The following is a 27,239-nucleotide window of genomic DNA, read 5'->3' as shown; positions in this document are numbered from 1 at the left end:
CACATTGCCCCGGAGCGCTAAAAGGAGACCCTCTGCAGCAGGTCTGTGTGTGAGTGCACTGCAGGCATACACAGGGGAGAGCAGGAAGGGAAAAGCCCACAGGAGTTTTAGAATAAGACAGCTTCAGATGGGCTTGGCAAGGTGATCTTTGCAGCCCTCAGATGTAAGTGGAGTCCATATGGAGACACATCTGTCTGAGCTGCTTGTCCAGACTCTCCTTCTATTGAGTGGAGAGGGAAAACCCACCAGGGCTTACTTCACCTCATTGTCAGGGTGGCATTTAAGCTACAGGAGATGGCTGTGTCTTTGCTCCCCTCTGATCATTAAAGGATCCAGACACAGGCACCCCACACTGGGAGAGGTCAGCTCAGGGAACAGAGAGGACATCCCTGGCCATGTCTCCTGCTTGCTTCTGGAGCACTGCTGAGCAATGACACTCTCTTCCCTCTCAAGCAGGAAGTCAGAAAAAAAATCTTTGCTTTGGGATGGCTGGGCATGTCAGAATGATGCTTGGTGACCACTCCTTTTGTTTTCCTGACTTCCATGAGTATTTTAATCCATGCAAGCAAGCTGTTAAATGGTGTGGCTGAGGGCTGGCTACCAGCACATTTGCTGTCAGACAGGTACCCTTAGCAGAAGGGTTTTTTGAACCACCCAAACCCCTCACACCCAACCAGAGCCCTTTTCCCTCCCTGCACGGCTGCAGTGTGGGGTTGACCGCCTCTCCCTCTATCCCAGCAGAGCTGTAAAGATAAAACCCTTAGAGACCCTTGCTAGAAGTGGCTCTTCACACACCAAGGTGTTTCTAAAGCCCCAGCTCCCTACACCCATGCTTTGGGCCGTCCTGGGAGCAGCATATTCGTGGTGACGGCGCTGTGTGAACCCTCGCCAGGCTCAGCCCAGCACCGAGGCATCATCAGGATGCTGCCACCCATCCACGTGTGTCCAGCCAGCATGGGCCAGGGGCTGGGGGGCTGGCAGAGGCCCAGGCAGACAGTCCCTCGGGCAGCTGGGCACGGCCTGTTCACCAGCAGTGAACCATCAGGGGTTACCCTCAGTTCCACGTGTCGGAGCAGGAGCTGGAAGGGGCGAGCAGCAGCACAGATCGTGCATGGGCTCTTCGAGAATCTCCAGTTTCCCCGCCCGCCGTGGTGTCAGGTCAGAGGGCTGGAACTCTGGCAGGCAGCACTTGGGGAGGTCTTCCAGAGGAGGGTATGAAGGTATCTGCAGGGAAAAGTCCCGTGTGAATGGAGAGGCAGCAGGTGGGGACAGCTGCTAAAGCATCATCCGACAGCTGCCCACAGCAAAGCCTGGGCTCGGGTGGGGTCAGCATCCCTGGGGATACAGGGGACACAGAGCAGCTCTGTGCTCTCACTGAAGTACAGGAACTTCCAGCTTCCTCTGTCTGCCCATCTTACAGCCTGGGACTCTGCTGGGCCCTGGCTGGGCAGTGGGAGGGAGGCAGGGAGGCAGCCCTGGCAAAAGCAGTGGGAGAGGGAATGGCTCCAGGGTTCATGTCAGGGAAAGCTAAAGAGGATCCTGGTGTGGCTGCTGCCTCCAGCCGCTGCAGCTGCAGACGCTTTTTAGGGGCTCACAAAGGGATTCTCCTGCTGTGAGCAACTCCAGGCTGCTGGGCCAGCAAGGACCATCTCACAGGGTTTGTCTGTTGTTTTGGATCTCGGTGGGTTTCTGCTTGTCCCTCAAACTCCAGGGTTCCCAGGGCAATCCCCTAATGTTTTTCCTTTGCCTGGCTGACAGTAGGGCAGGTGGAGGCTGCAGAGCTACAGGAACTACCTGTGTCTGGGTGCTTCCCCCACTGAGGATGGCCAGAGCTTCTCCTGAGGTATCTCCAGAGGCACAAGAGCCTCCAGGAGACCCTGGCAGGGATGGTTCACCAGCCAGTGCTTTCTTCCTTAACCCAAGGGGTTCCCCTTCCCCTTGGGAAGAGTACCCAAAATTTCACAGATAAAAACATCACAGTTGTTTTACTCTCTTAAAAAGGAACAAATCCTATCAGGGCCAAGAGGGAAACCTGGGCCTCCCGAGTACCTCATCATCACACGGCCCAGTGGGACAGCTTTCTTTGGCAGGCCTTGGGAATGAATAAGGAGCCAAAGGGAGCTGCAACCCAAGAGAATCAGACACAGCTTCCTTCCTTCCTATCTCCCAAGATACACCAGCACCTCCACAGGAAGTGTGCAGCCTTCCAGAAACAAAATTTAAATGAAATAAATAAAGGGAAAAAAAAAAAAAAAAAAAAAGAGATGCACGGTTTGGGAACTGCGTTCCAGCAGGCAGGGGTTAAACCCTGCCCTGCCAGCCAGGCGGGAGCTCCAGCAGGAGGAGAGGAGAGGAGAGGAGAGGAGAGGAGAGGAGAGGAGAGGAGAGGAGAGGAGAGGAGAGGAGAGGAGAGGAGAGGAGAGGAGAGGAGAGGAGAGGAGAGGAGAGGAGAGGAGAGGAGAGGAGAGGAGAGGAGAGGAGAGGAGAGGAGAGGAGAGGAGAGGAGAGGAGAGGAGAGGAGAGGAGAGGAGAGGAGAGGAGAGGAGAGGAGAGGAGAGGAGAGGAGAGGAGAGGAGAGGAGAGGAGGAGAGGAGAGGAGAGGAGAGGAGAGGAGAGGAGAGGAGAGGAGAGGAGAGGAGAGGAGAGGAGAGGAGAGGAGAGGAGAGGAGAGGAGAGGAGAGGAGAGGAGAGGAGAGGAGAGGAGAGGAGAGGAGAGGAGAGGAGAGGAGAGGAGAGGAGAGGAGAGGAGAGGAGAGGAGAGGAGAGGAGAGGAGAGGAGAGGAGAGGAGAGGAGAGGAGAGGAGAGGAGAGGAGAGGAGAGGAGAGGAGAGGAGAGGAGAGGAGAGGAGAGGAGAGGAGAGGAGAGGAGAGGAGAGGAGAGGAGAGGAGAGGAGAGGAGAGGAGAGGAGAGGAGAGGAGAGGAGAGGAGAGGAGAGGAGAGGAGAGGAGAGGAGAGGAGCTCCACAGGCTGCTGCCCGGGCGGGGATGGCAGCGGTGCCCGCAGACAGCCCCTCTGCCTCGGTGGGCACACACACAATGATTTCTCTGTTATTGTCCCCACCTTTTCCTCCCCAGGCTCAGTATTTTTTTCCACTCTCTCGCGAGCGGATGAGCCCAAAGCACTCCAGCAGCCGAACATGCCCCCCACCACTGCTCCGCAGTGGCCCAGCGCACACCGCGGCTGTCCCCACCGGGCTGCCACAAGCAATTAAGCCAGGGCAGGCGGAGCGAGGCAAATCAGATTAAATAGCTCAGGGGGTCGCTTGCACTGCGAGAGATTAGGAAAAAAAAAAAAAAAAAAAAAAAAAAAAAAAAAAAAAAAAAAAAAAAAAACCAGCAGCTTCCCCACAGAAGCCTTCTCAAGGCCGTGATGGGCAAGGAGCCATCTCCATCCCAAACGCAATTCCCGTCCGCCGGGCGCTCCCGGGATGGGGCTGGGGCTGACCCAGCCACCCCACGGGGAACAGGCGCAGTCCAAGGCTCAGGCACCGGTTCAGCAAGCAGTCGTTAGTGCCCTGACTTAATGAGTGTAATTAGCATCGCTCCCCACCAGCGGCTTCACCCGAGGGTGCAAGGGGGATTTCCCGCAGGAGGGACGGGGGCACAAGCCGAGGGCATTTGGGCGTGATGGGAGCTGCTGGGGGGTCACAGCCGTGGGACCACAGCCCCGCAGACAGCAGCCAGCCCTGCCGCCCCTCTGGCACCAGCCCCGAACCCAGCTGAGCCGGGAGGGGAGCTGGCAGCCTGGGCTGGGCATCCAAGGCAGGACAAGAGCACGGTACCGCTACGTGCGCCTGCATGGGTGAGTGATAATCGTCGTGCCAGCAGAAGTCCTTCCGATAGATGCTCTTGTACTTGTCCAGTGCGGCGGGCAGCTGGGAGGGAGAGGAGCAAACACAAGGCACCACTAAGCCTCGGGGGAAGCCTTCAAACGCGGTGATACAACCCCAAAATGCTCCCTCATAGCTCGGGAGAGGATGAGCTGCTCTTCTGGGCCACCTGGGACCAGTCCAACAGGGTGATTCCTTGCTCAGTTAAGCCCCAAGCAGGGTGGCTGGGAAGGCCCTACACTCTTTTGGCAATGGTTTCTGGGGCTCTTCTTGTCCCAGGATTTCCCTTGCAACAAACTCCTTCCTCCTGCCTTCCTCAAACCTCCTCTGAGAGCCCAAATGGCCCCAGGCAGAGCACTAATACAGAGCTGCCGAAATACTTTGATCAGCTGCTGAGGTCCAGCGTCACTCAGGTTAAATCAGCACATGCTTCCATCTTCCATTTCAGTAACATTTGCCATGCGCTTATCACATATTTAAAGAGCTGGCTGATGTCAATACTCGTTCTGCAAAACCACTGGAGAAACTATGGAGGAAAACTCTGCCAGGAGATATAAAGGCAGTGACACCTGCACTAACACCAGAAATCCTTGCAGAGCAAATTTCGGGAGACAGGGGGTGGATTTTAGGGAGAGAGCACTGTCTGTGTGCTTTGTCCCTCAGCATGCACTGCTGGAGCCAGGAAAGCTGCTGAGATGAGCTTTCAGGCTGGCTCCAGAGCTGTTTCTCTGCTGAAGCATTAAACGTGATAACTCATCAATGCAAGGCAAGGGCTGGGGGAGGTGAGCTCTGATTGCAGGTGTCACTGTGATCTCCATTGGGACACAAACACATCCACCACACAGGGGTGGCTTGGCCGGCCCTGGCAGGTGCTGCACTGCCATGTCCCTGTGACTGGAGATACTGCAGCAGCACACAGCACCTTAGGGAGGGCTTTGTGTACCTTGCCAATAGCCACCCACCTTGGGCAAGTATATATTTTATATTCTTAGTCCTTTTTTTCTAACATTTCACTCTTTTCCCCCTCTGGGCTTCGCAGACCAGCGTTTGCCTTTGGCCAGGATGCAGAATTCCATAGTCACCAGTTCCTATTATCTTCCCAGAGCAGCAGACTCAGCCAAACCCATTACTGAAACACCACTGAGGATGAGAGTCCTGGGTGTACTCCACCTTCCATGGCTTTGCATCCCTTATTATCTCCATGGTGAACCAGGAACCTGGAGCAGAAAAATCCCTCCGTTAAAAACCAGCAGACCAGGTCTTCTCCTCCATCCCACCTCAAGGGATAAGGGGACTGGAGACCTGAAGCTGGCTACTGGCAGAAGGAAGGGGATTCAGATGGGGCTGAAATACTCAGATTGGCAGAGTATGACTGATTTCAGCCAACCTCAGCAAAGTAAAAAATACCCAACCAGGACATAAGGAGATGGACACCTCGGGGGATGCAGTCTGTTGGAACTCAGAAGGGACGAGATGGAGGCATCCCAGCACCAGCAACCCCAAAATCACCCAGAGGGTGAACAGGTGTGACCCCTCCTGCAACATGGAACATCACTGATGGGATCCAACAATGCCTGTGTGGTCACTGTGTTTCCAGGGTCAAGGGAAAACTCCATTGTGACACCACTGAACTTCAGAACCCTGGAGGCCTCAGTGGAGAAAGGGGGGCCTGAGGGGATTGGTGTTTTTTCCTGGAGGTAAAGGCACCCAACAATCATGCTGGGGAGCTGTTATCACTTTTTCAGCTGCAGCCAGCCATGCCGGGGGCACGTGGCCAGGAGAGGGACAAAGCCTGCCCTTTGTGAGCTCTTGAAGCCTCCCCTCAAATCCTACTAAAGAGGTGATCAAAAATGGGGAAACTGAGAAGAAAAGGATGTTATTTTGTGAGTGTGCTGAGCAGAAGGAAACAGCATCCTTACCTCCCTGCATGGAAGGATGGGGAACACTCAGAATTAAGGCAGGCAGGGATCTCCATTTGGGCTCAGAGGGTGGCTGAGGACACCTAAATTGTCCCCTTCATGCTGCCATTCTCTTCCTCTGATGAGGCAGCAGAGGATGCTCAAATGGAGTCCTCTGTCCCATGAATAGAGAGGAACACCCCACTGGACACACAGAGCAGTATTTAGTCTTTAAAAAACACCAAGCCTTGACCAGGTTTGGATGCATTTCACCAAAAGACTGATCTTGCCTAATTTTGGGTGTACACAAGGAGGACATCTCCCTCTGAGCTGATCCTTCCTGACCTCCTGGCTCATTTAGGACAATTCATGTGACCAATGCAGGTACATAGCAGGGGCTGAAATAAATCCAGAAACCCAGGTTTTGTGAGCTGAATGTCACCCAAGAGTCCAATTCCTGTGGCTGCACACGAGCCTAGTGCAGCCATTGGCTCAGAAATGAGATTCTCTGCCACTACAGTGATGCAAATAGTAGTGAATGCTGGTGATGGGGCAGGAAGATGAGATCTCAGCTCCAGGAAGAGAGCCAGCCACAGATCTGTGTTCACAGGCATTGTCGGAATGAGCTGAATTCCACGAGTTACTTCTCTCTGCACACTGTTACAGTGTGCAACTGGAGCCCAGGGATGCTCTGGCAAGGGTTGTGTGCTGCTGACAGCTCTGCACTGGTGTCAGGAAAGAGGAGAAGCCCTTTGTCCTCACTGCATTTTATGCAAATTAATATTAGAATAAATAACGCAACAAGGAAAGAAACTATTTCCAGAAATGTGAGACTCTCATGTTCTCCTGTGCTTATATTAAAGGGATTACACTCCATTTCCTTCTTAATACAGCTAATGCTCTATGGGAAGCCCTCAGGCCAGGGATTAAAGCACTTATTCAATTAATTAGGAACAAACTTCTGCCTTGAAGTCAAACACACAAATATCAGTAAGCTCTTGAGAGTGTCTTCCTTCCAGGGCAGAGAAAATGGATCCTATTTCTGATGGAAATGAAACCAAGCCAGCAATCTAGAATTACCAATAATAATAAAAATTAAGAAGAATCATTTTTAAAATATCACTATTCTGTAATACAGCAGAGTAAAAACAGGACTGTCCCATTGTCTTGAACTCAGCATTGGAATCCCCATAATGGGGAGCAAAATCGGGTCCTACAACCTCAATATAAATGAGATGCAATTTTAGGATGTAACACTGGTAACCAGCTCCAAGCCCAGGCACAGCAGTGTTTGGAATTATTTGAAGTTAGGGATGAAATCCTGGCCCTGGTAAACTCAAAAAAAAAAAAAAAAAAAAAGAAAATGCTTATTCAGTAGGATCCAAATTTAACCTAAGGTGTCTGATTCATTACTGAGATAGGAGACAATTTCCAAAACCTGGCTCCAAATCCTAATCTTTCTTGATGATAGCTTGATCCTTCCATCTTCTCGCAGGCACAGCTCACATGAAATTAAAAGGCATTTTGCCAGAATAGTTTATGCAGGAGCAGCCCACTATTGCTGTTCAGTTTCCTATTTCTTCCTCCCAAATATCAATAGATGGGGCTGATAGTTGCCAGCATAATCCCAATTAGAAGTGGATAGGAACCAAACTCGCAGGTCTTATTTTCCTCTGCCTCCAAGAGAACTAATTTGCCTCCTCTTTGCTAATGCAGATATGGAGAAAGCTGTGCCCTGCATGGCTGCTCTATGTGTAGCTGTCTGCACATCCCTGAGACAGAAGATAGTGCTAAAGACCAAACAAACACCTGCAGGAGGAAATTACTCTTAAATAATTGGTTTATTTTCACAATACTCCAGGGAGACGATGGCTCAGATTCCCAGAGTCAGGAGCTTAAACCATTCACCTGAACGGCAGTGCCCCTCTTTCTCAAGGCAATGACAACTCCACACATCCAAGAAGGTATTCAGAGGGTGCTGGTGCTTTTGGCCCCTCCACACTGTGCTACATGCATGCACAAAAGCAAAGTACAAATCAGCCAGGACCAGAAAATCAAAGGCAGACATTAATGTGTTTGAGTAGTACCTTGGGAGAATTTGCCAGTGGGCCCAAATGTGTGATAGCTGAGCTAAGATCTTTTAAAATCACATAGGCAGACTTAGAGTCAAGGACCTCAACTAAAATGTAAGACAATGAGATTTGTGTACCTGGCCTGTGCAGATCCCTCCTGGCATCCTGCTGGTCATTGCCCTTCGACTCAGAGGTACCTATGTAACTCTGGAAAGTCAATCTGGTAGTCTCAGTAAGACTGCAGTTGCATACAGGACATGATGCAGAGATAAATTTCACTTCAGTTTGGCCCTGACTTACCATTTCTGCTGTCTTTTTCCACCTGTGAAACACAAGAGTTCTCTCTAGGTCTGTAGTGCCCTTGTGCAAGGCACTGCTCTGGGCACTGGCAGGACCTGGGGGAACCATCTCAGCTATCAACAATTCCATGCACAAAAAACATGGCCAAGGAGGACATACCTCCCTGTCAACCCAGCCCCTGACAAGTGCTCCTTGGGCCAGGAATAAGATTCATTGCTGCCCATGAGGATGTTGAAAGAGGGAAGTGATGGGTAAGCAGGACCCCCAGCCCGTGGAAGAGGCAGGGTTTAATCTGGGAATCTCCATTCAGGCTATCACCACCAGGAGACAAAGTGCAAAGAGGGGACTCTTCTTCAAGGGAGGAGTGTTGACAGCCCATTCTGTCAGCAGGAGGTCAGCCACCCATTTGGGTGTAAAAACATGAACTTTTGTGGCAGTGCCTCAGTCCAGCATGAGCACATTTCCCATGGAGTTATTTATTTCATCCTTCTCCCCTGCTTTCTTGATAAATTGGTGGGGCATTTATGACTTCTTGTGAGCAGAAACAAGCAGCATTCTTCAGCCTAAATCTGAGGCCCCTGTTGCTCTCCTCCAGCCACCTAAAGCACTTACAGGACTGAGCCCTCAAAGGCAAACTCCTTGTTTCACAGACACTCCTCTGCGCAGAAGACAAGGGCAGCTGGTGAACTCAGTCGTGGTGTTCCAAATCTTTGGGCAATTCTGCTGTAACCTGCTAAAACAATCAATTGTTTGTCCCTGATAATCCCCCAAAAACCATCCATCAGCAGAGGATGGCTGAAATCTCATCGCTGCCTATGCCGTGTGCCCTGTGATATAAATCATGGCATATTTATGCACCTGTGTAAGGCAAATACATATGGGTATTGTCAGAAAGCCTAAATCTGCTCCCTAATGCCGTTGTTTAAACAGCCCTTTAACCACATCACTTTTCTCCTCGTTAGGTTAAGTTGCTGGAGGTGAAAAAGTCCTTCCAAAATGGTTTTCACTCACTCACTCAGTCCAAAGTAAACATGCCTCTGGGACCATTATGTGTATCAGGTATCCGAGGCTTTGTTAAGAGCTTGCCTGTTAGGTAAATTCTGCTTCTCTTTCTCCTTGGAAGAAGCAGAATTAGAGACAGGCTCACGGGAGTAAAGCAGAGCAGCTTTACAGAGAAATAGGAAAAAGAGAAAAAATTCAGAGCAGAGCACGCAAGTGACCCAAGTCTGGGGAGTCCCTTGACCGAATGTAACTCTGGTTACCCTATGACATTGACTTGACTTATGCCTGTCACTTGTGATCACATTCATCCCATGTGATGAACATCTTCTCTGTGCTGGACATTTTCACCAGCAGTCAGCAGGGCCACCCTATGGAGCTAAGAGCCCAGGGTAACAAGCACGAGCCTTTGCTAACAAGACATAAAGAGGAAATGTGCATCTTTAGCACACCATGAAAATCTTTCATGATCTTTAGCAGATCGTGAAAATCTTCTAGCTGTATGCCCACAGGCCTGGAGGAGCTCCTGGGCTTTCCCTGAGTGTCACCTCGCATTACAACCACGTCTGCTTCTTAAAGGCAAGTCTGGCAGGACAATGACAGCTCCAAATCTGCTCATTCAGACCCCATCTGCACCCAACTGCAGTGAAGAGGAGCTTTTCCATTGACTGCTCCAAGGTTTAGGCTGGCAGTGCCACTGGGAGGTTCTCACTGCAGCCATCAGAGCTGTTCAGCTGATCTAAAGTTGTCGGGGAGAATAAAGAAACCACCTGCTTCCAGTGACAGGAAAAGCAAAGTGAGATCAAACAGAAGCAGGAGGAGAGAATTTAAGCAATGCAAGAGGTGGCTGCATGTCATTTCAGAAGTCACCTTTGGTCTTTGATCTGTGCTTAGGAAGCGGGCACCTCCTGGATCAGATGGCCAGTGCAGAAGTGTGCCACCAAAGCCATCCCACCTTGAAGTCTCAAGTGTTTGCTTTCCCCAGGGATCCTCCTTCTACTTCCGTGTAAATCATCTGCCCTAAAATTTCCTTTAGAAAAGACAAATAGTACAGGTTAGGGAGCAGGGATCAGGATTTGTGTCCTCCCCTAACACCAGGATCATTCACTGTGATGAATTTGAGCCTTCTCTTTTAACACTGTATTACACATGCACAGGTAGGTTCCCTAGAGATCAGGGACCTAATATAAAAGCTGCTGTGCAAATAAAAAAGCCCTGTCCCTGAAAAGCTTACAGTCTAAACACGTGAGACACATCAAGATTTCGACTGGAAGGATTTTAAAGATGAAGCACTTTGAGGCAAAGCAAGCTACAGATCACACAGAAAATCTGTGGCAACACTGTGGATAAATCCCACTTTGCTGAATCCTCTTCTGCTCTTAACAGCTCCTTGGAGCACTGCCTGGCTTTTGCTAACAAAGCATTTGTTTTAGCAGCACACTTTGGGGAAATAAAACCCTTTGCCATTTTCATGTGGCAAGAACATGCAGCATCTTTCTGAAGGCCAAGATTCATATCAGGTGCGAACGCAGATATTCACCAACCCTGGGCATGCAACAAAAGAAACCGTCTGCATTTAGTTTGTTGATGCCTTCAGTGAGTATTAACAAGTGGAAAAATCACGGGGAAGAGAGAGCCTGGTCTCAGGTTACCCCATAAATTGGTTAAGGCTGCAGAGGGGATTACAGTCCCAGAGCCACCCTAAGCACGGAGATGTCATTACGGCAAAATCAAAGGTAACCATGGGGCTTGGCAGGTAACTGTCAACAGCCACGGGAAAGAGCCAGCCTGGGAAGGAGCTCCACGTCAGGATGAAATTCAGTCACCTTTATTTTCATTTCAGGTGAGGGGTCAAGCAGAAAAGCTATCCCCAGCGGCCTTTATTTACAGTTTTCAAGGGAGCGGCTGATGGAGCATTTAGAAGAAGAAGGATGAACCTGCTCTCCCTCACTCAGGGAGACCAGCCCGATGACAGACAGGGGATGCTGTAATGGCACAGGAGCTGGGAAGGAGCCTTTTATGAATGAAATGGCCGTGGTGCTAATGAAGTAGGTCACAAAACTCCCAGTGACTCCAATGGGGCCAGGACTTCATCTGTAATATTTGCAGGGAGCCCAAGGAAATTTTTGTCCCACCAGGACACTCTCTGTAGCACAGGAGCTCACTCCCAGCACTGGTAACAACACAGAGCCTCATAAGCAGATTTCAAGGCATTTTTTCAATGTTTTTATTTTACATTTTTATCTCCATCATCCCTAGGCAGCCAACCTGAATCGCTAGAAAACCTCCATATTATATTTTTTTCCATCTAGACAGGTTTAAAATTTGCTGTAAAATCCTTGCAAGGTTTTTGTATTTCTCTGGATCTCTTGCTGTTGAATGAATAGAGAAGCTATAAATGGTTCTGTGTTGTCAAGTGAGAGTAGCTACATCCATGCTGGAAAAAATAGCAGGGACTGTTCTGTGTTCTGAGCTCCCATCCACACAGCCCAGCCAGCACTCCCAGTAACAGACTGGTCCCATGGAAACTGCCCACTGGAGAAGTTTATGGCCTCTGAGCCATGCCTGGGGATGGGAGAGTACTGTAAATCCCAAAACACGCCTGGTCCCTGCTTATAACTGGACAGCATGGACTGCTGCAGGTCACTGCCCGGGCCCATGGCATGGTCCTGCTCAATGCAGCAGGGAAATCCAGCCACTGAGTCTGTTCTGGGCATCCAGAATTCCCCTGTGCTGCTCTCAGGTAAATGGAAGATCACTTACAAGGGAGTTTTAAGTCCTTACAGCTTCCAGCTGATCAGCAGGGGGAGGAGGGGGTGATGGCATCACACAAAAACCCCAAAAGGCACAGCTCCAACTCCTCCATGGAGGCTGCAGCCAGGCCTCCTGCCATCCCCAGAAATCCCCACCCAGACAATGAAACAGACAACAAAAGGCAAAATTCCTCCTTTTCCACTCAGGCACTGGAAACCTTCCTTCACCCTCCCTCCTCTTTAAAGACCTAATCCCAACCAGCAGCCAGTTTTGCAAGGGTTAACCAGCATGAAATGAATGTGGACAGACAGTCCAGGACTGTAATCACTTATTATTTTCAGGTAATATGCTTTATCTCCAACTAATCTCCTCATCTGGAGAAACACTCACGGCAGACAAGAGTCACTGAGGTTATCTCTGATGATGGGGCTCCACGGGCTGCTGGCTGCCATGGACCGAGGAGAGGCCGAGGAGAGGACTTCAATTATGGCCTGAACTATGCTCTGGTAGCTGAAAGGCCATTGTTTAATCTACTAGAAATCATCTATTTTAGCAGATAAAGGGATTACTTGGGTTTTCTTTCCCCCAAGAACAGCATGTTATTCCAACTACTAATGGAACATTCGGTATTTAATTAAAGAAAAAGCACGGGGAGAAGCAGCACAGGCATCAACATCACTTCTGGGGAAATTCAAATTGATTGTCACCCTTTGATGCTGCTCAATCACCTCTATCTCACTCACCCTTCCTACAACCCAGATTAAATCATCTGGTTCTCTCCATCCTGAACATTTTTTTTTTCCTAAGGGATCCCATCCAAAACTTTGGGACTATGTGACACGAATTCACCGCTCTGCAGGAATCTCCTGACTTGTAAAGAGCCAGATTACACTCTCCTTGTCAAGAGGAGACTGGGGAAATTTGATTTTGCCTCTTCCACACGCTTGGTGTTGGTTGCTGTCTGTCAGGGCTCTGTCTGCCTGGCCCATTAGAGTGACCTGGGGACACAGGTCCCACGTTTGGAAACACAAAGTGACTTCCCTGCTCTCGGATCAACTGGAACTGCTGCATGCAAAAATCTGCTCTTTGTTCCTTTTCCCTCCCAGTTCCCTTGCTTTTGCCATCTCCATTTTCAGAGATGTTTGCCCTTTATTTTTTGTCCCACGGACTAATGACCATAAAGGGCAGTTACAAGTCATTCCCAAGTGCTCCTCTCTGCTCAACAAGTACAGGTTCATTTTTTTATGTCCTCCACCCCTTCCATCCACAGACTGTGGACCCAAAGGGTCTGTGGAGGAATATTAAGAGGCAGGTGCAAATGCAGGGTATAAGGGTATATTTCTCACCTCTGTTGAGAAAATTGTAAACTAACATCAAAAAATCCAAATGAAAAGCAATAAACTAATTTCTGTTAACATCTGAATCTTAATCCTCTCCCCTTTACCAGAATAAAGAACAGGGTATGTTCAAGGAGATTATCCATCCATGCAGCTCTCCAAGCTTCCTCACAGAGATGACTTTTTGCACATCCTCCTGCTGACTGTCCCAGTCCTGGCACACTGCTAAAATTGGTGATAACTCATTGCAAACATTAGCTGTCTTTTTTTCTTCACCTTCCTGACCATTCATTCCTTTGCACAAAAAGCAAGGACAGGGACTGACTGAGTAGCCTTATTTTTTCCGTCCATAATTTTTCTGTGTCTTTTCATGGCTGTTTCAGTTGATCTACACCCACATGTGCCTGTTACATCCTCCAGATCTCTGTGAGGGATCTGCTGCTGGCCCGTGTGGCAGAATGTCTCAGACAAACAGGGCTGTCCATCTTGTCCACCCGGCTGCTGCCTGTCCGTGTTGTTCTCGTCCTTTCTCCCTTTCCTCCTGGCCTTTGCCTGGCTCATGCCAATGTTTGATCTGCATCATCCATCACAGGACACAGCAACCTGACTCTGCATGTCTGAGGAGCCGGCACCACCACTGGAGATGTGATCATCTTCAGGTTTTTGATCTTCTGCCTTTGCCCAAAGTCTTTGGTGTCTGTAACTCCATCCTTTGCTTTCTACAGGCAGCTCCAGAAGTTACTGTGAATTATCAAGTCACCCTGTCTGCTACCAGCCATGGTGTTGAACCAGTTGTTCAGCTTGTTCTTGACCAGCACTGCTGACCTCACCTCTTCATAATGTTCTTCAGCAGCTTCTTACACATATCATATAGCCCTAGGACACTCCACACACCTATTGCAACACACCGGGTCAAATGACTTTTTGAAATTGTGCAACTGAAGAGATGAAGAACTCCTTGATATCTCTGAACTTGCCAGGGATCAGCCTCTTGCACTGGTTTTGCTGTACTGTCCCTCTTGCTTTGTGAAATGATTCCACCTTCTGACTCCTCCAGCAAGGAGCACAGTGAGGAATTTGCTTGGGTGTCAGGAAACACACAACATTTGGAAGGTCCCTTGGGGGAACTCACCTACTAGGAACCCTTTTCCTTGCTGAAGGGATCTTTTCTCTCCTGGTAACATGCAGGTGCCTGGTTGGGCCAGTGACCCATGCCACAGCCAAATCAATCCATTCTCAGCCCCTCAGAACTTTTCAGTGTCCCGACCTTTAATAGAATTATAGAATGGTTTGGGTTGGAAGAAACCCTAAAGATCATCCAGTTTCAACACCCCTAGCATGGGCAAGGACATTTTCTACTAAACCTGATTGTTCTCAGTCCTGTCCAACCTGGACTTGAACACTTCCAGGGATGAGGCAGGTTCTCCAAGTCAACCTGTGCCAGAGCCTCACCACCCTCACAAAGGATTTCTTCCTTATACCCAATCCAAACCTGCCTTCTGTCAGTTTAAAGCCATTCCCCCTTGTCCTGTCATGACATGCCCTTGTAAAAAGTTCCTCTCCAGCTTTCCTGTAGGCTCCCTTCAGGTACTGAAAGGCTGCAATAAGGTCACCTCAGAGCCTTCTTTTCCCCAGGCCAAACAATTCCAGTTCTCTCAGTCTTCTTTGCACCTTTGCTAGCAAGATCTTCTTGTCAGCCTGCTTCTGAAGCATTATAATCTCCCAAACACTGAGAGTCTCTAAATCTGGGATGGGGCATCTTTAAAAACTCTGGTACTATTTCCCCCATCTCTTCAGCCTGTCCTCCTCTCAAAGCAGGAAGATCTCTTCAACATTAATGCAGAAGACCCCAGGGGAAACCCAGATATTGCTCTTCCTCTCCTTGCTAATTTTGGTCTTCCTATATGCCAATCAGAGCTTTTCAGCTCTCTTGACTGTTTAGGTTTTGCACTTGCACTTCTTTTAGCTTATGCAGAGTCTCATGAGAGCCTGCAGGCCCTTGCCATACCTGTCCTGGTTAGTATTGCCTTTGCTGGTTTTTGGCATGTGCCAGTCAGTGACAAATGTCAGTCACTGGGCACATGAGTGGTTCACTCCTAAGGTCAGGCTTAGGCACGCCTTGACTGGCAGCAAAATCACCTGAAATTCTTCAAAGAAATCGAGGAAGTTCTTCCTCAGCATCAGTTGTAGGAGCCCATGGAGCTGTGAGCATCAGGGAACCTGGTCCACAGCCCTGAACAGAAAGGCTGATTTCTGTAAGTTGACAAAGCTTGAGTTTACCAGGTTTGGGTTTTTTGAGCGTGATTCCTGCTGATGCCTCTCTGGTGTTTTGCATCACTGCTTTAAAACAAGGATTTTCCATGTGGTGTCGCTCCATTTTCTGTCCACCTGATTTTCAAAGGCACACAGGATTATGCTGGAACACCTTTAACTGTCTCGTTAGCAGTGAGATTTTACCCAAACTGATCTCAGACTCCTGTTTCTGCAGGCCAAAGCTTCCACTAGCAGCAACCCTTTTGCTGGACCACTTCCCCTCATCAGACACTGACCAAGTTGGAGACACCAAATAGTCAAGAAGAGTGAACAGATTTCAAAACGTTTCTTTACAGTAGCCTTTATAGTGTCACTGTGGTCAGCCATCTCTGTGTGACCAGCTGAACTGAGCCCCTTCTCTCTGTCCTGCTTCAGTTCTGGCCCCTGATTCCTGCTCTGACTTTGTCCTTTATCCTCAAGCTCCAGGTCTTGCTGAGATATTTATAGACTACAAACAAGTCTCCCCTAATATTCCCTTCCTGTAAGTAATTAAAGAGAGTTCCTTGAGAAGCTTCAAGGCACAGCTGCACATTGTGTGGTGGTATCTGCTCACAAGCATGGTCCCAGTGTTACTTTAAATCCCATAGGGTATTTGTATTGTATTTAACTGGATAATAAACAACTTCATCCCTGTTATTTTACCTTGTTACTCATGATTTTATAGGTGCCATGACAATTTCATACAGCATCAATATGGAGTTATCATAATTTCTTATTCTTGCGCCTCATTCACCCCAAAAGCACAAGGAACAGCTGATTGTTCTCAAGAACCATGATAACCTTTTAAAAATTATTAATTTTTGATACAGACTCCATCATCTATTCAATATCATCTTTTTTTCCTAAATGTATCCTTTTTCTTTTCCATATCAAAAGACACCCTGCCCATTTACCCCCCATTCCAAGGCAGAGATAGATCTGTGTCAGTGAGCTGTTCTCTTCCTTATTTTACATTCCATGACCTCAATTTTAGACTCCTTCACAATTGGTAGATAATAATCCTTTATTTTACCCCTAAATCAATGACAGAAACAGAGTAATGAACCAGTTTCCACCAAATTTCCCTGAGCGGAGACTCAGGGATTCCTTTTTCACAGTGAAATTAGGAGATCTTGGTTTAACCAGTTGGATCCACTTAATTTGCACCATGGTGATTTTATTCCAGTTTGTAAAACCCACCTCCAAGACAGAACTAATCAAACACTTTCAGAAATCAGTTACATCAAGAGTTGCTCACTCTTGCTGGAGAACAACAGCTAATTATTTTGACAAGGTCTATTTTCTATCTACCCACTTGTTGGCATCGGTTTCATTGCCTTCTTTAAAGAAGGAAATTAATCATTAATTAAGGGATGCACCCATACATTTCTTGCCTTTAACAGTGAAGGGCTGAAAGTCTGAGCATCACTAAATCATTAGCCCAAAGCTTTTAAATAATGAGCCAATATCAGCTTTCTTAGTGCTCTAAAACCCTCCCAGTGTCCCAAAATGAAAAGCCAGCATTAACAGCCCACACAATATGTTCCTGGTTCAGAGAGTTCTGAAACCCTTGGCTGTGAATTACTGGGACTGGTTGATCACAAAATATTTCATTTATGTGGCTGCTATTTAACATAATCCCTAGTTATTAATGGAGCTCAAAATGCTCTTTCGTCAGCACCTGAAACTAACACACTATCTGATTTTTTCTGCCCCAGACAAACATGGAAAAGAAATACTAATTTAATACTCCTCCATTTCCTTGTGGTGTGGTGATGGCAGACACTGCCTTTATCTACTAATAGTTTTGATTATTTTTACCTTAGCTGACCATAAATTTATGGTTTTTCTGTTTCTATTACTCGTTCCAGAGTGGAGGTGGCTTATTCAGATGAATTAGGACCAAAAGATTTTGGCCTTCACCTTACCCTACAGGGGAGATCACTCTAGAATAACCAGCCCAGAGCACCAAGCTCTATTTCAAATATCCCATTGCAGACAAAAAACATTTAAAAAGCACAGAGATGTTTTATTTCAGCCCAGGTCAATTTCTTGCTCTAGGCAGGAGGGAAGAAGCCCCTTGCTTAACATTCCTCCCAGAAAAGACACAACCCAATAGCACCGAGTCAGGCACACATCGTTGCCAAGTGGACTTTTTTACTGCTGCAAAAATAAAAGGAGGAAGGATTAAATTCATGTGATCAGACTGAGGATTTTAAAATACTTTTTATGAATCTTAAGCCTGAGGAGAGGCTGGAGGAATGCAGGGTGCTGAGAACTTCTGCAAACGTGTTTCCAAACCCCTGGAGCGTGTGCTTAACCCAGCCACAAACAGGTGACTTCCTTCTGTCTCCCACCAGGTTCCTTTTCCCCCAAAACACAAAAGTCAGGCTTCTTTCCCACTTTTGGTGAAATCACTTCTGATACACAGAGTTACTGAAGCCTGGCCACATCCCTCAGTCCCTCAAAGCTCTGAAATTCCCACTTGCAACTGTCTCACTCCGGAGGTGTCTATTTAATCCCACTTTTATTGGGAGCACAGCTCCGGGTAGTTTACAGGGGTTACAAACAATGAAGCTTTTATCAAAACTTCGGCTAATCAGTCACTAACAAGCTCTCACTCAGGAAGGGGCTAGGCAGGCCCAGGCTAAAGCTAACCTGAGGGGATAAGAAAAAGGGGGAAAGAAAAAGATTGGGAAGAGGGTGTCCTTCTCAAACCGGATTAGTGCCCCAGTCAGCCACGGAAACACTTGTGAGAGCACAGCAGCCATAAAAACCAGCGAGAAGTGGACACAGAGCAGGCACTGCTCCTTTCAGCCAGGATTTTCTCCCAGCAGCCCAAAGTGCTGCAGCATCTACAGCTTGTGATGAGCTATGAGTTATTCCTTGCTTTGTGGCTCCGTGGCACTCAGCAGCATAGAATTGCACTGGGAAAATATTACTATAAATAATCCAGGACGTAAACCTTCAGTTTGCAGCCTGCAGAGTTTAACAGAGACCATGAACTCAAAACCAAACCAAGCCTGCTGTTGGTAGCCTGAACGTGGTGGGATGAGGACACCTCCCCAGGAAACATGACAGAGTCTGAAAAATCAAGAAAAGGTTTGAAAACCTCTGATCTTATCATAAGGAGAGCTGGCAAAATTAGATTGCCAGAACTTCAGTAAATGACTAGATACAGAGAGGGAGGAATATACATCATTCTCCTCAGGTAAGGGATAAAAATTACTTTAACCTGTGTACATGTACACAGAACACCCCTCCCAAATTCACAGCAGTGAAACATCTATTGCACACCATCAGACATTCTCTGGTAGCCATTTGCAGGACAAATCAGGGGTTGAGTGAAAAGAAGAGATGTTATTATAGCATATTAATAGGGAAGAATAGGGAGAAAAATGCTTGGCTCTAAGGAAGGGAGGGATACTAGATCTTAAATTTAATTTGAGCTGCTCTTAGTCAATTCCTTATTGTTCTTGAGGGTAGAGACAATGAAGTACTTCAGGAGAAAAGATAATTTTTCCATCTTGCCTCTGAGGATGAAGAACTCATTCCCAATTTCACTGATCACTGTGGAGAAAGATAGAAAAGAATTTTTACTGAGCAGATTTTACGTGGACCTCGGAGTCACCACCTTGCTCCTCACCAGCCCTGGGGAAAAAGCGAGACTCAGATTGCAAGTGCAGCCAAAACAAAACAAACCTGCAGGGATCTGGAGACATTGAAGGGATCCTGGTTTCTCTTATCCTCCTGGTAAAGCCAAGTAGAAGCCAGTATGGGCTATTGTGTTGTTCCCCCAACACACACCCTGTGCACAGAGCTCAGCATCCTTGGGAAACAGAGAGGTCCAGGTGGGTGCAGGTATCTGCTCCCACTGCTGGGCTGGGCGCTCAGCTCTGAAGCATTTTCAGGTTTCTGTGTTCAGCTGCACACACACCTGAGATCCACACCAAGAAAGTGGAGCCTGTACCTACATGTTCAGAGGAGCAGGGCCCCAGAGGCACAGCCAGTGTCTTCCTGCAGGGGGAAAAGTGTGTGCTGCGTGCATGACAAGGACAGGCACAGCACCTGAGCCAACAGTGGGGACAGCAGCAGGCAAGGATGGGGAGGATCTTGCTCTCCTGCAGCACTTGGGAAGCTTTGAAACACTTTCCAAGGCAGCTGGCTGGAGAGGCTTGCACTTAACCCCAGCTGGCTGGGGATACAGCTCAGCCCAGCTCGATGTGCCACAGGCTCCTCTACCCAGGCTCCTCTCCCTCCCTGCCCACTCACAGAGCCAACAAAGCTGCTGAAAAGCAGCCCCAAATCTGCTCCCAGTGATGGACAGTAGCCTCAGACTCCTACCTTGAAACTGATTTCAGTTTTGTGTTTCGTCATCCCTTGCCAGCTGCCCGGTGCGTTTCTGCAAGGCAAACGTCTCCCAGAGCTCTCTAGAAAAAAAGCAGCATTTAGAGAGCAGAGAGGCAGAGTGCTGGATCTCTTCATGCTCTCCTCATGCCTTGGCAGAAGGGAGCAGCAACAGGTCTGTACTGAGAGCTGATGATGTTTCGAGGCAACACTGCATGCTACTTGCAGGATAAATGCATTAAGAAAATTAAATGTTTTTACAGCTGTCACAGCATCAAAGCTTTATTCTCTCCACTCTTTAAATTAAGTGTTGGTTTGCATATCCATGCCATCCCAACTATGTAATAACCTCTCTAAAGCTATTTTTGTTTTACATTCCTTACGATTTGATAAAGCAAGACGGAGTTTTCTGAGGACACGCATTTCTGTTAGAGCTAATTCAGCATTATTTTCCAACTCGTTTCCTTTGTTGGAGGCAGAGAAATCAGCTAAAGGAAACTCGAAGGCAGCACCCCATGCCTGTGAGGGAAACTGCATTCCCAGCCTCGCCGTAGCCGGGCTGTTCCTCTAGATGGCTCTGCCTTTGCCCAAAAACATCAAATCCCTGGAGCAAAACCCTCAATTTCGAGCGATACGGCGAAATTCACTGCTGGCTGACTGCTCCTCTCCCTCCTGCAACGATCGCGGGGATTTTGGCCAAACGGATAAACACAGATTTATTGTAATTTTAGAGAATAATATTTTCGGCTTAGCTCCTCAGACTTAGAGGGAAGTTGCTTTTCAAAAGTCTACCTGTTTCTTGTCCTTTAAATGTCCTTTCTAGCTGTGATTTCCCCGTAAACTGCTTGGTTTGGATGCCTGTTGTCCAGTCAGACTTCAAACCGGCATTTTCCAGCGCGACCCTGCTCTAAAAAAGATGAGGAGCTGTTATAAATCTTAAAGAGAAGGAAGCTGAGAAGGGAAATGCACCTTGTGAAACGTAATGTAAACTTTTTCCTGCTGTTCTGGGTATTCAAATACACACGGGAAGCTTTTTTCCCATGGGATGCAAAATAAAATCAGCAAAAGCAACAGTGACGGCAACAAAATAACAACAGAAAAAGAAAAACACACACGCACACACACAAGAACCCAAGAAAACAACAAAAAAAATTAAAAAAAAAAAAAAAAAAAGCCCTAGAACACCTCTCTTTATGATTAAAGGAAAAAACCCCAAATCCTAATTCTTTAACCCAGACACTTTTCAGTTATTTTCTGTCTCAAAAACCGTTTGCTCACTTGTTTTAAAACGAAATACAAAGTTGAAAATCCTTCGGCAATTATATCCCTGCTCAAATCACTCAGGGGACGAAAATTTGGGATTGGAGTCACCTCGGGAAAGCTTCACTGGTTTACATGTGCTTTTATAACTATTTTATGGAAGACATAAAACGCAGACTTTCCCCAAACGCTCCTTTCTGCCCCAAATCCTGCTGTCAGACCAAGACACCCGGCGCTTGCAGAGAGCGCTTCGTGTTCACACCAGGAAAGGGCATTTTTTGGCATTTTTACCAGCAGTAAACTGAATAACAGCTCCATTTAAGAATGAGGAATGAAACGTACATCTCATGTACCTGGTATTTAGACAAAGTCTCTAAATCGTCCCGCACCATTGACCGTATTTTTGTTGTTACACGTGCGCTTTGCCCCGGACCAGAAGATTTGCCGGAGCTGGCCCCTGAAGATCCCGGGTGTCGGGATCGTTATTAACACCGAGAGCTTTTTCTGTGCAAAAGGATGCGCTTTCCGTTCAGGCTGCCACGGAGCACTAAGGCGAAATAACTTTTATTCACTAAATCTCGCCCCGCGCCCTCCAGCCCGTTCCGCCCGCGGTACGAGCGAAGAAGCCGGTGGGGTTTGTTTGTTTCATTTCGGACAACTCCTTATCCAAAGTTAATGAACGGCGATCTCAGCCCCGGCTGTTGGGAGACGGGCGGCAAAACTACACTTCAAGAACAGAGTTTAAGCGAATTCCTCCCTTGGCATTCCCGTCGGGGGAACCGCAGCGATGCTCATCGCTCATCCCCCTCCGACCTCAGCGGCGGCGCCGAAGGGATCGGGGCCGATCGCATCCGTGGGAAAGCAGGATGGCATCCCATTGCGCCGGGGCAGCGCGGACAGCTCCAGGGAGGGGGCGGCCGGTGCGGGGGCGACCGGGCAGCGCCGGGAGAGACCCCCTGGTCGGGAAGGGGGGGACGGGCACAGCACGGGGGGTGGGTCCGGCTCGGGGATGCTGCCCCCGCGCTGCCGGGAGCCAAATCCCTGGCGCCTCCCGCAGCTCCCCCGCCGGTCCCTCCCCCATCGCCGCTCTCAGGGCCCGGCCTTGCCCCCCTCCGCCTCCCGCCCGCCACCGAGCCGCGCTACTGGCTGCTCCCTGCGCGCCGCCGCCGCCCGCCCAGCCCCGGCCCCGGCCGCGGGCGGGGAGTCCGGGCGCACGGCAGCGCCTATAAGGGCGCCGCTCCGCAGCCCCCCGGGAGTTTTTGGTCTAGGGCCACCGGGGCCGCGGGGCGGGGGGTGTCGCCGGGAGAGCACGGGAGCGGGGGGGAGCGCCGGCCGCCCTGCATGGCCAGGGATTATGAGCGCCGGTGAGTTGCAGCAGGCGCAGCCCAGAGCCTCGGCGCCGGCGGCCGCCCCCGCGCCCCCGCAGCCCCGCAGCGCCCAGGAAGCCCCCGACATGGCCGTGTACTGCAGCGAGAACTTCAGCGTCTACCCCCAGCCCAGCCTTCACCCGCCCGGCGCCGCCGCCGCCGCCGCCGCGGCCGCCGCCGCCGCTGCCGCCGCCGCCGCCTCCTCGGGGCAGCGGGCGGGCGGGTACGCGCTGGGGGACTACGGGGCGCCCGCCAACGCCGGGTACCTGTGGGGCATGAACAGCCCCGCGCCCTACCTGCAGGGCCCGCCCGGCGCCGCCGCCGCCGCCGCCGCCGCGCCCTTCCTGCCGCCCGCCTCGTACGGCTGCTCGCGGGGCGGGCAGCTCGTGGGCTCGCCCCCGGCGCCCGGCTCGCCGTCGGCGGGCGGCGCGGAGCTGAGCTGGCTCAGCCTGGCCAGCCAGGAGGAGCTGCTGAAGCTGGTGCGGCCGCCCTACTCGTACTCGGCGCTGATCGCCATGGCCATCCAGAGCGCGCCCGAGAGGAAGCTCACCCTCAGCCACATCTACCAGTACGTGGCCGAGAACTTCCCCTTCTACAAGCGCTCCAAGGCCGGGTGGCAGAACAGCATCCGCCACAACCTCAGCCTCAACGACTGCTTCCGCAAGGTGCCCCGCGACGAGGACGACCCCGGTGAGGTGCCGCGCCGGGCGGGAGGGATGGCTGGGCAGCGGGGAACGGCGGGTGCGGACACCGGCACCGCCTGAGAGAGGAGCGGCAGCGTCCCCGTGGCCGGCGGGTGCCCTGTCCCCTTCGAGTCGGGCGCTGTCCCGACACCGCGCTCCCCGTGCCCCCAGGGCCAGCGCTATGATGAGCCCGCGCTTCTCCATCCCTTCTAGTCGGATGCTGTGATGGGACCGCGCTGCCCGTCCCCTCGGGGGCCAGCGCAGTGAGGAGATCGCGTTCCCCCGTCCCTTGCCCCGGGCGCTGTGATGTGACCATTCCCTTTCGCCCCAGCCCGGCCCGGCGCTGCCCCGCGGGAGGTGTAGGCGGGGGCCGGCCGCCCCAGCCCTCGCCCCGTCCCCGAGCAGCCCGGGAGCGCCGGTTGTGCAAGGCCCGGCTCCTTCGGCCCGTGATTCACGGCTCCCCTCCCTGCCCGCCGCTGCCCGGACCGGCCCCGGGGCACAGCCGGTGCCCGGGAGTGGGCGGAGGCGCGCCCAGACAGCGCTGGTCCGGCCCGGCGGTGCCGGGACGTGCCGGGCTGGAGCCGCTCGGGACCTCGTGGGGTCACTGCGCCCGTCCCGGCCGTGGCCAGGAGGCGAGAGGGGACAGCTGATGCCACCAGAGTACCCCGCACCAAGGCTTGTGCAAGGGGCAGCTTGTCTGCAGGCCCCGCAGCTCAGCGCTGCTGGCTTGCCGTCCCCTCGGAGTGCCTGAGTGTGCCAGCCCGCCTCTCCATCAGCTTTGCTATGAGCCATGGCCCGGGCACTGCCTTGTCACCACTGCTGAGATGGCTGTAAGTGGCCCAGCTTCTGTGAAGCAGCCAGAACAAGGGGAGCCCCTCTTCACATTCTCTTTAGCCAGGTTGGAGGTACAGATCTGTTTGTGCTTTAGGATGGGGATATTCTCCTCTTCAATGTGGCCTTAAGGTTCACTTGGGCATTGGAGGGATGGAGGTGGAAATGTCCTGGAGAAAGGTTTTGGATCCATGGACTGGACAACAAAGGGAGAAGGAGCAGGTGCAGGAGAGATGTGGGTTCTGTGCCAGTTGGACAAGACATGGGTGCTGCTTCTCTGTCAGCAGCGGGGCTCACTGTCGCAGAAGTTGACTTTTTCTCTTGTGTCTCCTGTTTTCCACCAGGGAAGGGAAACTACTGGACCTTAGATCCCAACTGTGAGAAGATGTTTGACAACGGGAACTTCCGTCGCAAACGCAAGCGGCGCTCTGAGCCCAACGCCCCCGCGACCGCCTCTGCGGCCTCCTCTCTGGGGGGCCTGAAGGCCGAGGAAGAGCGACCCATCCCAGCCACGGGCAAACCATGTGGAAACAGCCCACCCCCAGAGCTGGACCCCTCACCCTCTGCCAGGGACCATCCCAAAAGCTCCTCTCCCTCCAGTATCATTTCATCCACGCCCAGCTGTCTCAGCACCTTCTTCAGCGGCATGAGCTCCCTGAGCGGCGGAGGCAGCCGGCTGACCGGCGGTCTCAGCAGTGACCTGCACCACAGGAACTTCTCTGCTGGACAGCTGAGCAGTGGCACTTTCACCCCTTCCAGCAGCTCTTCTCAGGAGGTGCCTTCCCCAGACCAGCTGCAGCGGGTCGCGGGACCTTCCCCTGCCTACTACAGCTCCTTCCACCCCAGCAGCGGCAGCCAGGGAGCCCAGTACAACCACTACTACAACTTCACAGTCAACAGCCTCATCTACACACGGGATGGGACAGAGGTGTAGGGTGCTGGGGCAGCCAGCCGGCCAGCGCTGCAAAGGAAAGGGAGTTGGACCATGCGCTTTTGCAAACAGCATTTCAACGTGGACACTTCCCAGGAGTTCTTCCAGGAAGACTGATCTTCTCACCTTTCAAAATAAGAACACCCCTTAAGCACCAGCAGAATGCAGATGCAATGTTTTTTCCCCATCCAGGAAAACGTTAGGTGGTGTAGGTGGTTTGCCATCTAAATTCTGCAGGCGTGAACTGAATTAATGTTTTCAGAGGTTGCTAATCCTGAATGTAGAACAAGAAGTTTAAAAACCATAGCCATAAAGTGGTATTGGCAAGAGCCAAGCGTAGACATCCAGTGAGTCTTAGAAGAGAGCAGGAAAAAAAAATGAAGAGATTTCTTATGAAGTGCCTTGTACAATGTATTAAAAAACCTCTTCTGCCAGCAATTGCCTCTGTAAGCCCTTGCTTGTGCCCTGATCCTGCAATATGCAATGCACAGGGGGAGTACCCTGTATAAACACCCGCCCAAAACCTCCTCAAACTCACGGAGGGTCTTCCTGTGTCTGGCATATTGCACAGCAGGGCTGTGTCTTGTAAAACAATCTTTTTTCCCTGAGCTTAGTACCAAAGATAACTCTAGCCACGCAGCTTTAGCACAAGAATAAACACTGGGGTATTTTTATACATATTTGTACGTAATGTAACTCTTCTGTACATACGTTTCTATGTGGTTTTATATTTGTAAATTATGCTCTGGAGCTGTACTTATTTATAATGTGTTTTAAACTTTGTTAAAGTTTATTTTACTTTGTTTCCCCTCCTTTTTGTTGTTTTATTTGTTTTGCATTTTTTGTTGGTTTTGTTTTTGTTTTTAGTGTATTACTGAAACTTTTCAGGCTGAACAGCTGTCGGGAATAAAATATTAACAATTGTTAGATATTGGCCTGGTTGTTCATCAGTATGTTTGAAGTATTTTAAAACTCTGCGGGAGACAGGTTTTTCTTTCACATCATTTGGGATAAAAGGTGTAAAAACTTATGAACAATTTCATCTGCGCAGTAGGGTGGAAAAAAGACCTGCTTTGCTCCCAAAGGAGACACATCTGAGCTGGTTTGCAGTTTCTTGGAGTCTCACTGTGCAGGGTGGGCTCTATGTCGGTTTTGTTTGTTTGTTTTTCTCAACGGTCTGAATCACAACTGTCCTTTTTCAGCCCGGTTTGGTAAAAAAAATAAAAGCTTGCAACAGTAAAAGAGGTGGGACTGGTTCCAGCGCGGTGCCAGCTAGCAGGAGGCTCAGTCCGTTTTGCAAATCAGTTTCTCTAATGGGATTGCACCTGCTTACACTGTCGGCCAGTGAAGAGGTGGGACCAGTCAGCCAGAGGGCCAGGGAGCGTTTCTGGGAATCCTTCCCGATTTCCTGCTGCTGGGAAAGGAGAATCCATCATCCAGTAGCCAGTACGCTGTATCCCCTCATTCCTGCCGTGTTCACGAGCTCTTTGTTGGGGGCTGTGTGCAGTTAGAGCATAAATGTAGGTGTCTTCTTGAGGAATGCAGCATCCACAATGAAGTTGAGCGTGAAATTGCAGCTGTTTAACATACAGGCATCTGCCGTGATTTAAGGCCATCCCTGCAGGCTATTCACAAAACAAAATAGTTGGCAGCGCCTGTGCACTGGCTACCTGCAGAACATACAGGGCAGTGATGCAAGACAAACCGCTGGCCTGATCCAAAATATAATGAAGCCGTGACGAAACATCAGATGACTTCCATGTGCTCGGGATCGGGACCAAGTACTTGCCCCGGCAGTGGCCAAGCGCCCTTTGTGCAATAGCTGGGACCAGTAGGCGGGTGGCAACTCCTGCCTCTCCTCCCTCCCCCTCGCCCCTTCCCAGCACAGATACCATCTTCCTGGCTTTAGGGGTAATTCCTCCTGATTTTAATTCCATAATGGGAAGGAAAGGGCAGATTAACACTAGGAAAAGGACAAGGTGGTCAGTCTTGCCCTGCTTCAATCCCACCAGGTGTGGAATAGCTTTATTTGGAGTTTGGGCTGCTGAGTTTGATCTAAGAGCAGTGGAGGGATTCCCAACACCTCTGAAAGATAAAGATCCAGTCCCTAAGTGAGCCAGGAACTGCATACTTGTGTATCTCAGTGACCATTGCACCCCTTCTCCACTCTGCCGGCCTGCTCTCAGACCTCAGCAAGCGTTGAGCCAATGCAGGACACTCGTGTGCGTCCAGCTCATGTTCTTCCACTCACATTTTTTTTAAATTTACCCTCTTCCATCAGCTATGTCTCTGCAGGCATTACCCATAAATGTTTGAGGATGCAGAACCAATGGCAAAT

At 50.2% G+C, this 27,239-nt stretch overlaps 1 protein-coding gene and 2 long non-coding RNA genes across 3 annotated transcripts; 2 read left to right on the top strand and 1 right to left on the bottom strand.

Annotated features, from left to right (window-relative positions):
- Positions 1-1,048: 1,048 nt before the first annotated feature.
- LOC137473192 (uncharacterized) lies at positions 1,049-5,395 on the bottom strand. The gene is made up of 4 exons (XR_010998637.1): positions 5,265-5,395; positions 5,001-5,047; positions 3,783-3,875; positions 1,049-1,224 (listed from the first exon to the last, which is right to left on the bottom strand). It is a non-coding gene; the product is annotated as an uncharacterized lncRNA (long non-coding RNA).
- An 81-nt stretch (positions 5,396-5,476) lies between these two features.
- On the top strand, positions 5,477-11,207 carry LOC137473193 (uncharacterized). The gene is made up of 2 exons (XR_010998638.1): positions 5,477-5,670; positions 10,943-11,207. It is a non-coding gene; the product is annotated as an uncharacterized lncRNA (long non-coding RNA).
- A 10,864-nt stretch (positions 11,208-22,071) lies between these two features.
- FOXI3 (forkhead box I3) lies at positions 22,072-25,833 on the top strand. Its single transcript, XM_068189009.1, has 2 exons — positions 22,072-23,146; positions 24,315-25,833. The coding sequence occupies exons 1-2, from the start codon at positions 22,099-22,101 to the stop codon at positions 24,902-24,904; spliced, it is 1,638 nt and encodes a 545-aa protein (XP_068045110.1). The 5' UTR covers positions 22,072-22,098; the 3' UTR covers positions 24,905-25,833.
- Positions 25,834-27,239: the final 1,406 nt, after the last annotated feature.

Source organism: Anomalospiza imberbis, chromosome 4 (genome assembly GCF_031753505.1).
Source record: "Anomalospiza imberbis isolate Cuckoo-Finch-1a 21T00152 chromosome 4, ASM3175350v1, whole genome shotgun sequence".
Lineage (NCBI taxonomy): Eukaryota > Metazoa > Chordata > Aves > Passeriformes > Viduidae > Anomalospiza > Anomalospiza imberbis.
Note: the sequence above shows the minus strand (reverse complement) of the source record. Positions and strands in the feature narration are given on the sequence as shown.

Bases quoted from the DNA above. Each gene is read 5' to 3' on its own strand.
- FOXI3 (XM_068189009.1), top strand. From the start codon at position 22,099: ATGCTGCCCCCGCGCTGCCGGGAGCCAAATCCCTGGCGCCTCCCGCAG. The intron at 23,147-24,314 runs GTGAGGTGCCGC...GTTTTCCACCAG, and splicing joins CCGCGACGAGGACGACCCCG to GGAAGGGAAACTACTGGACC.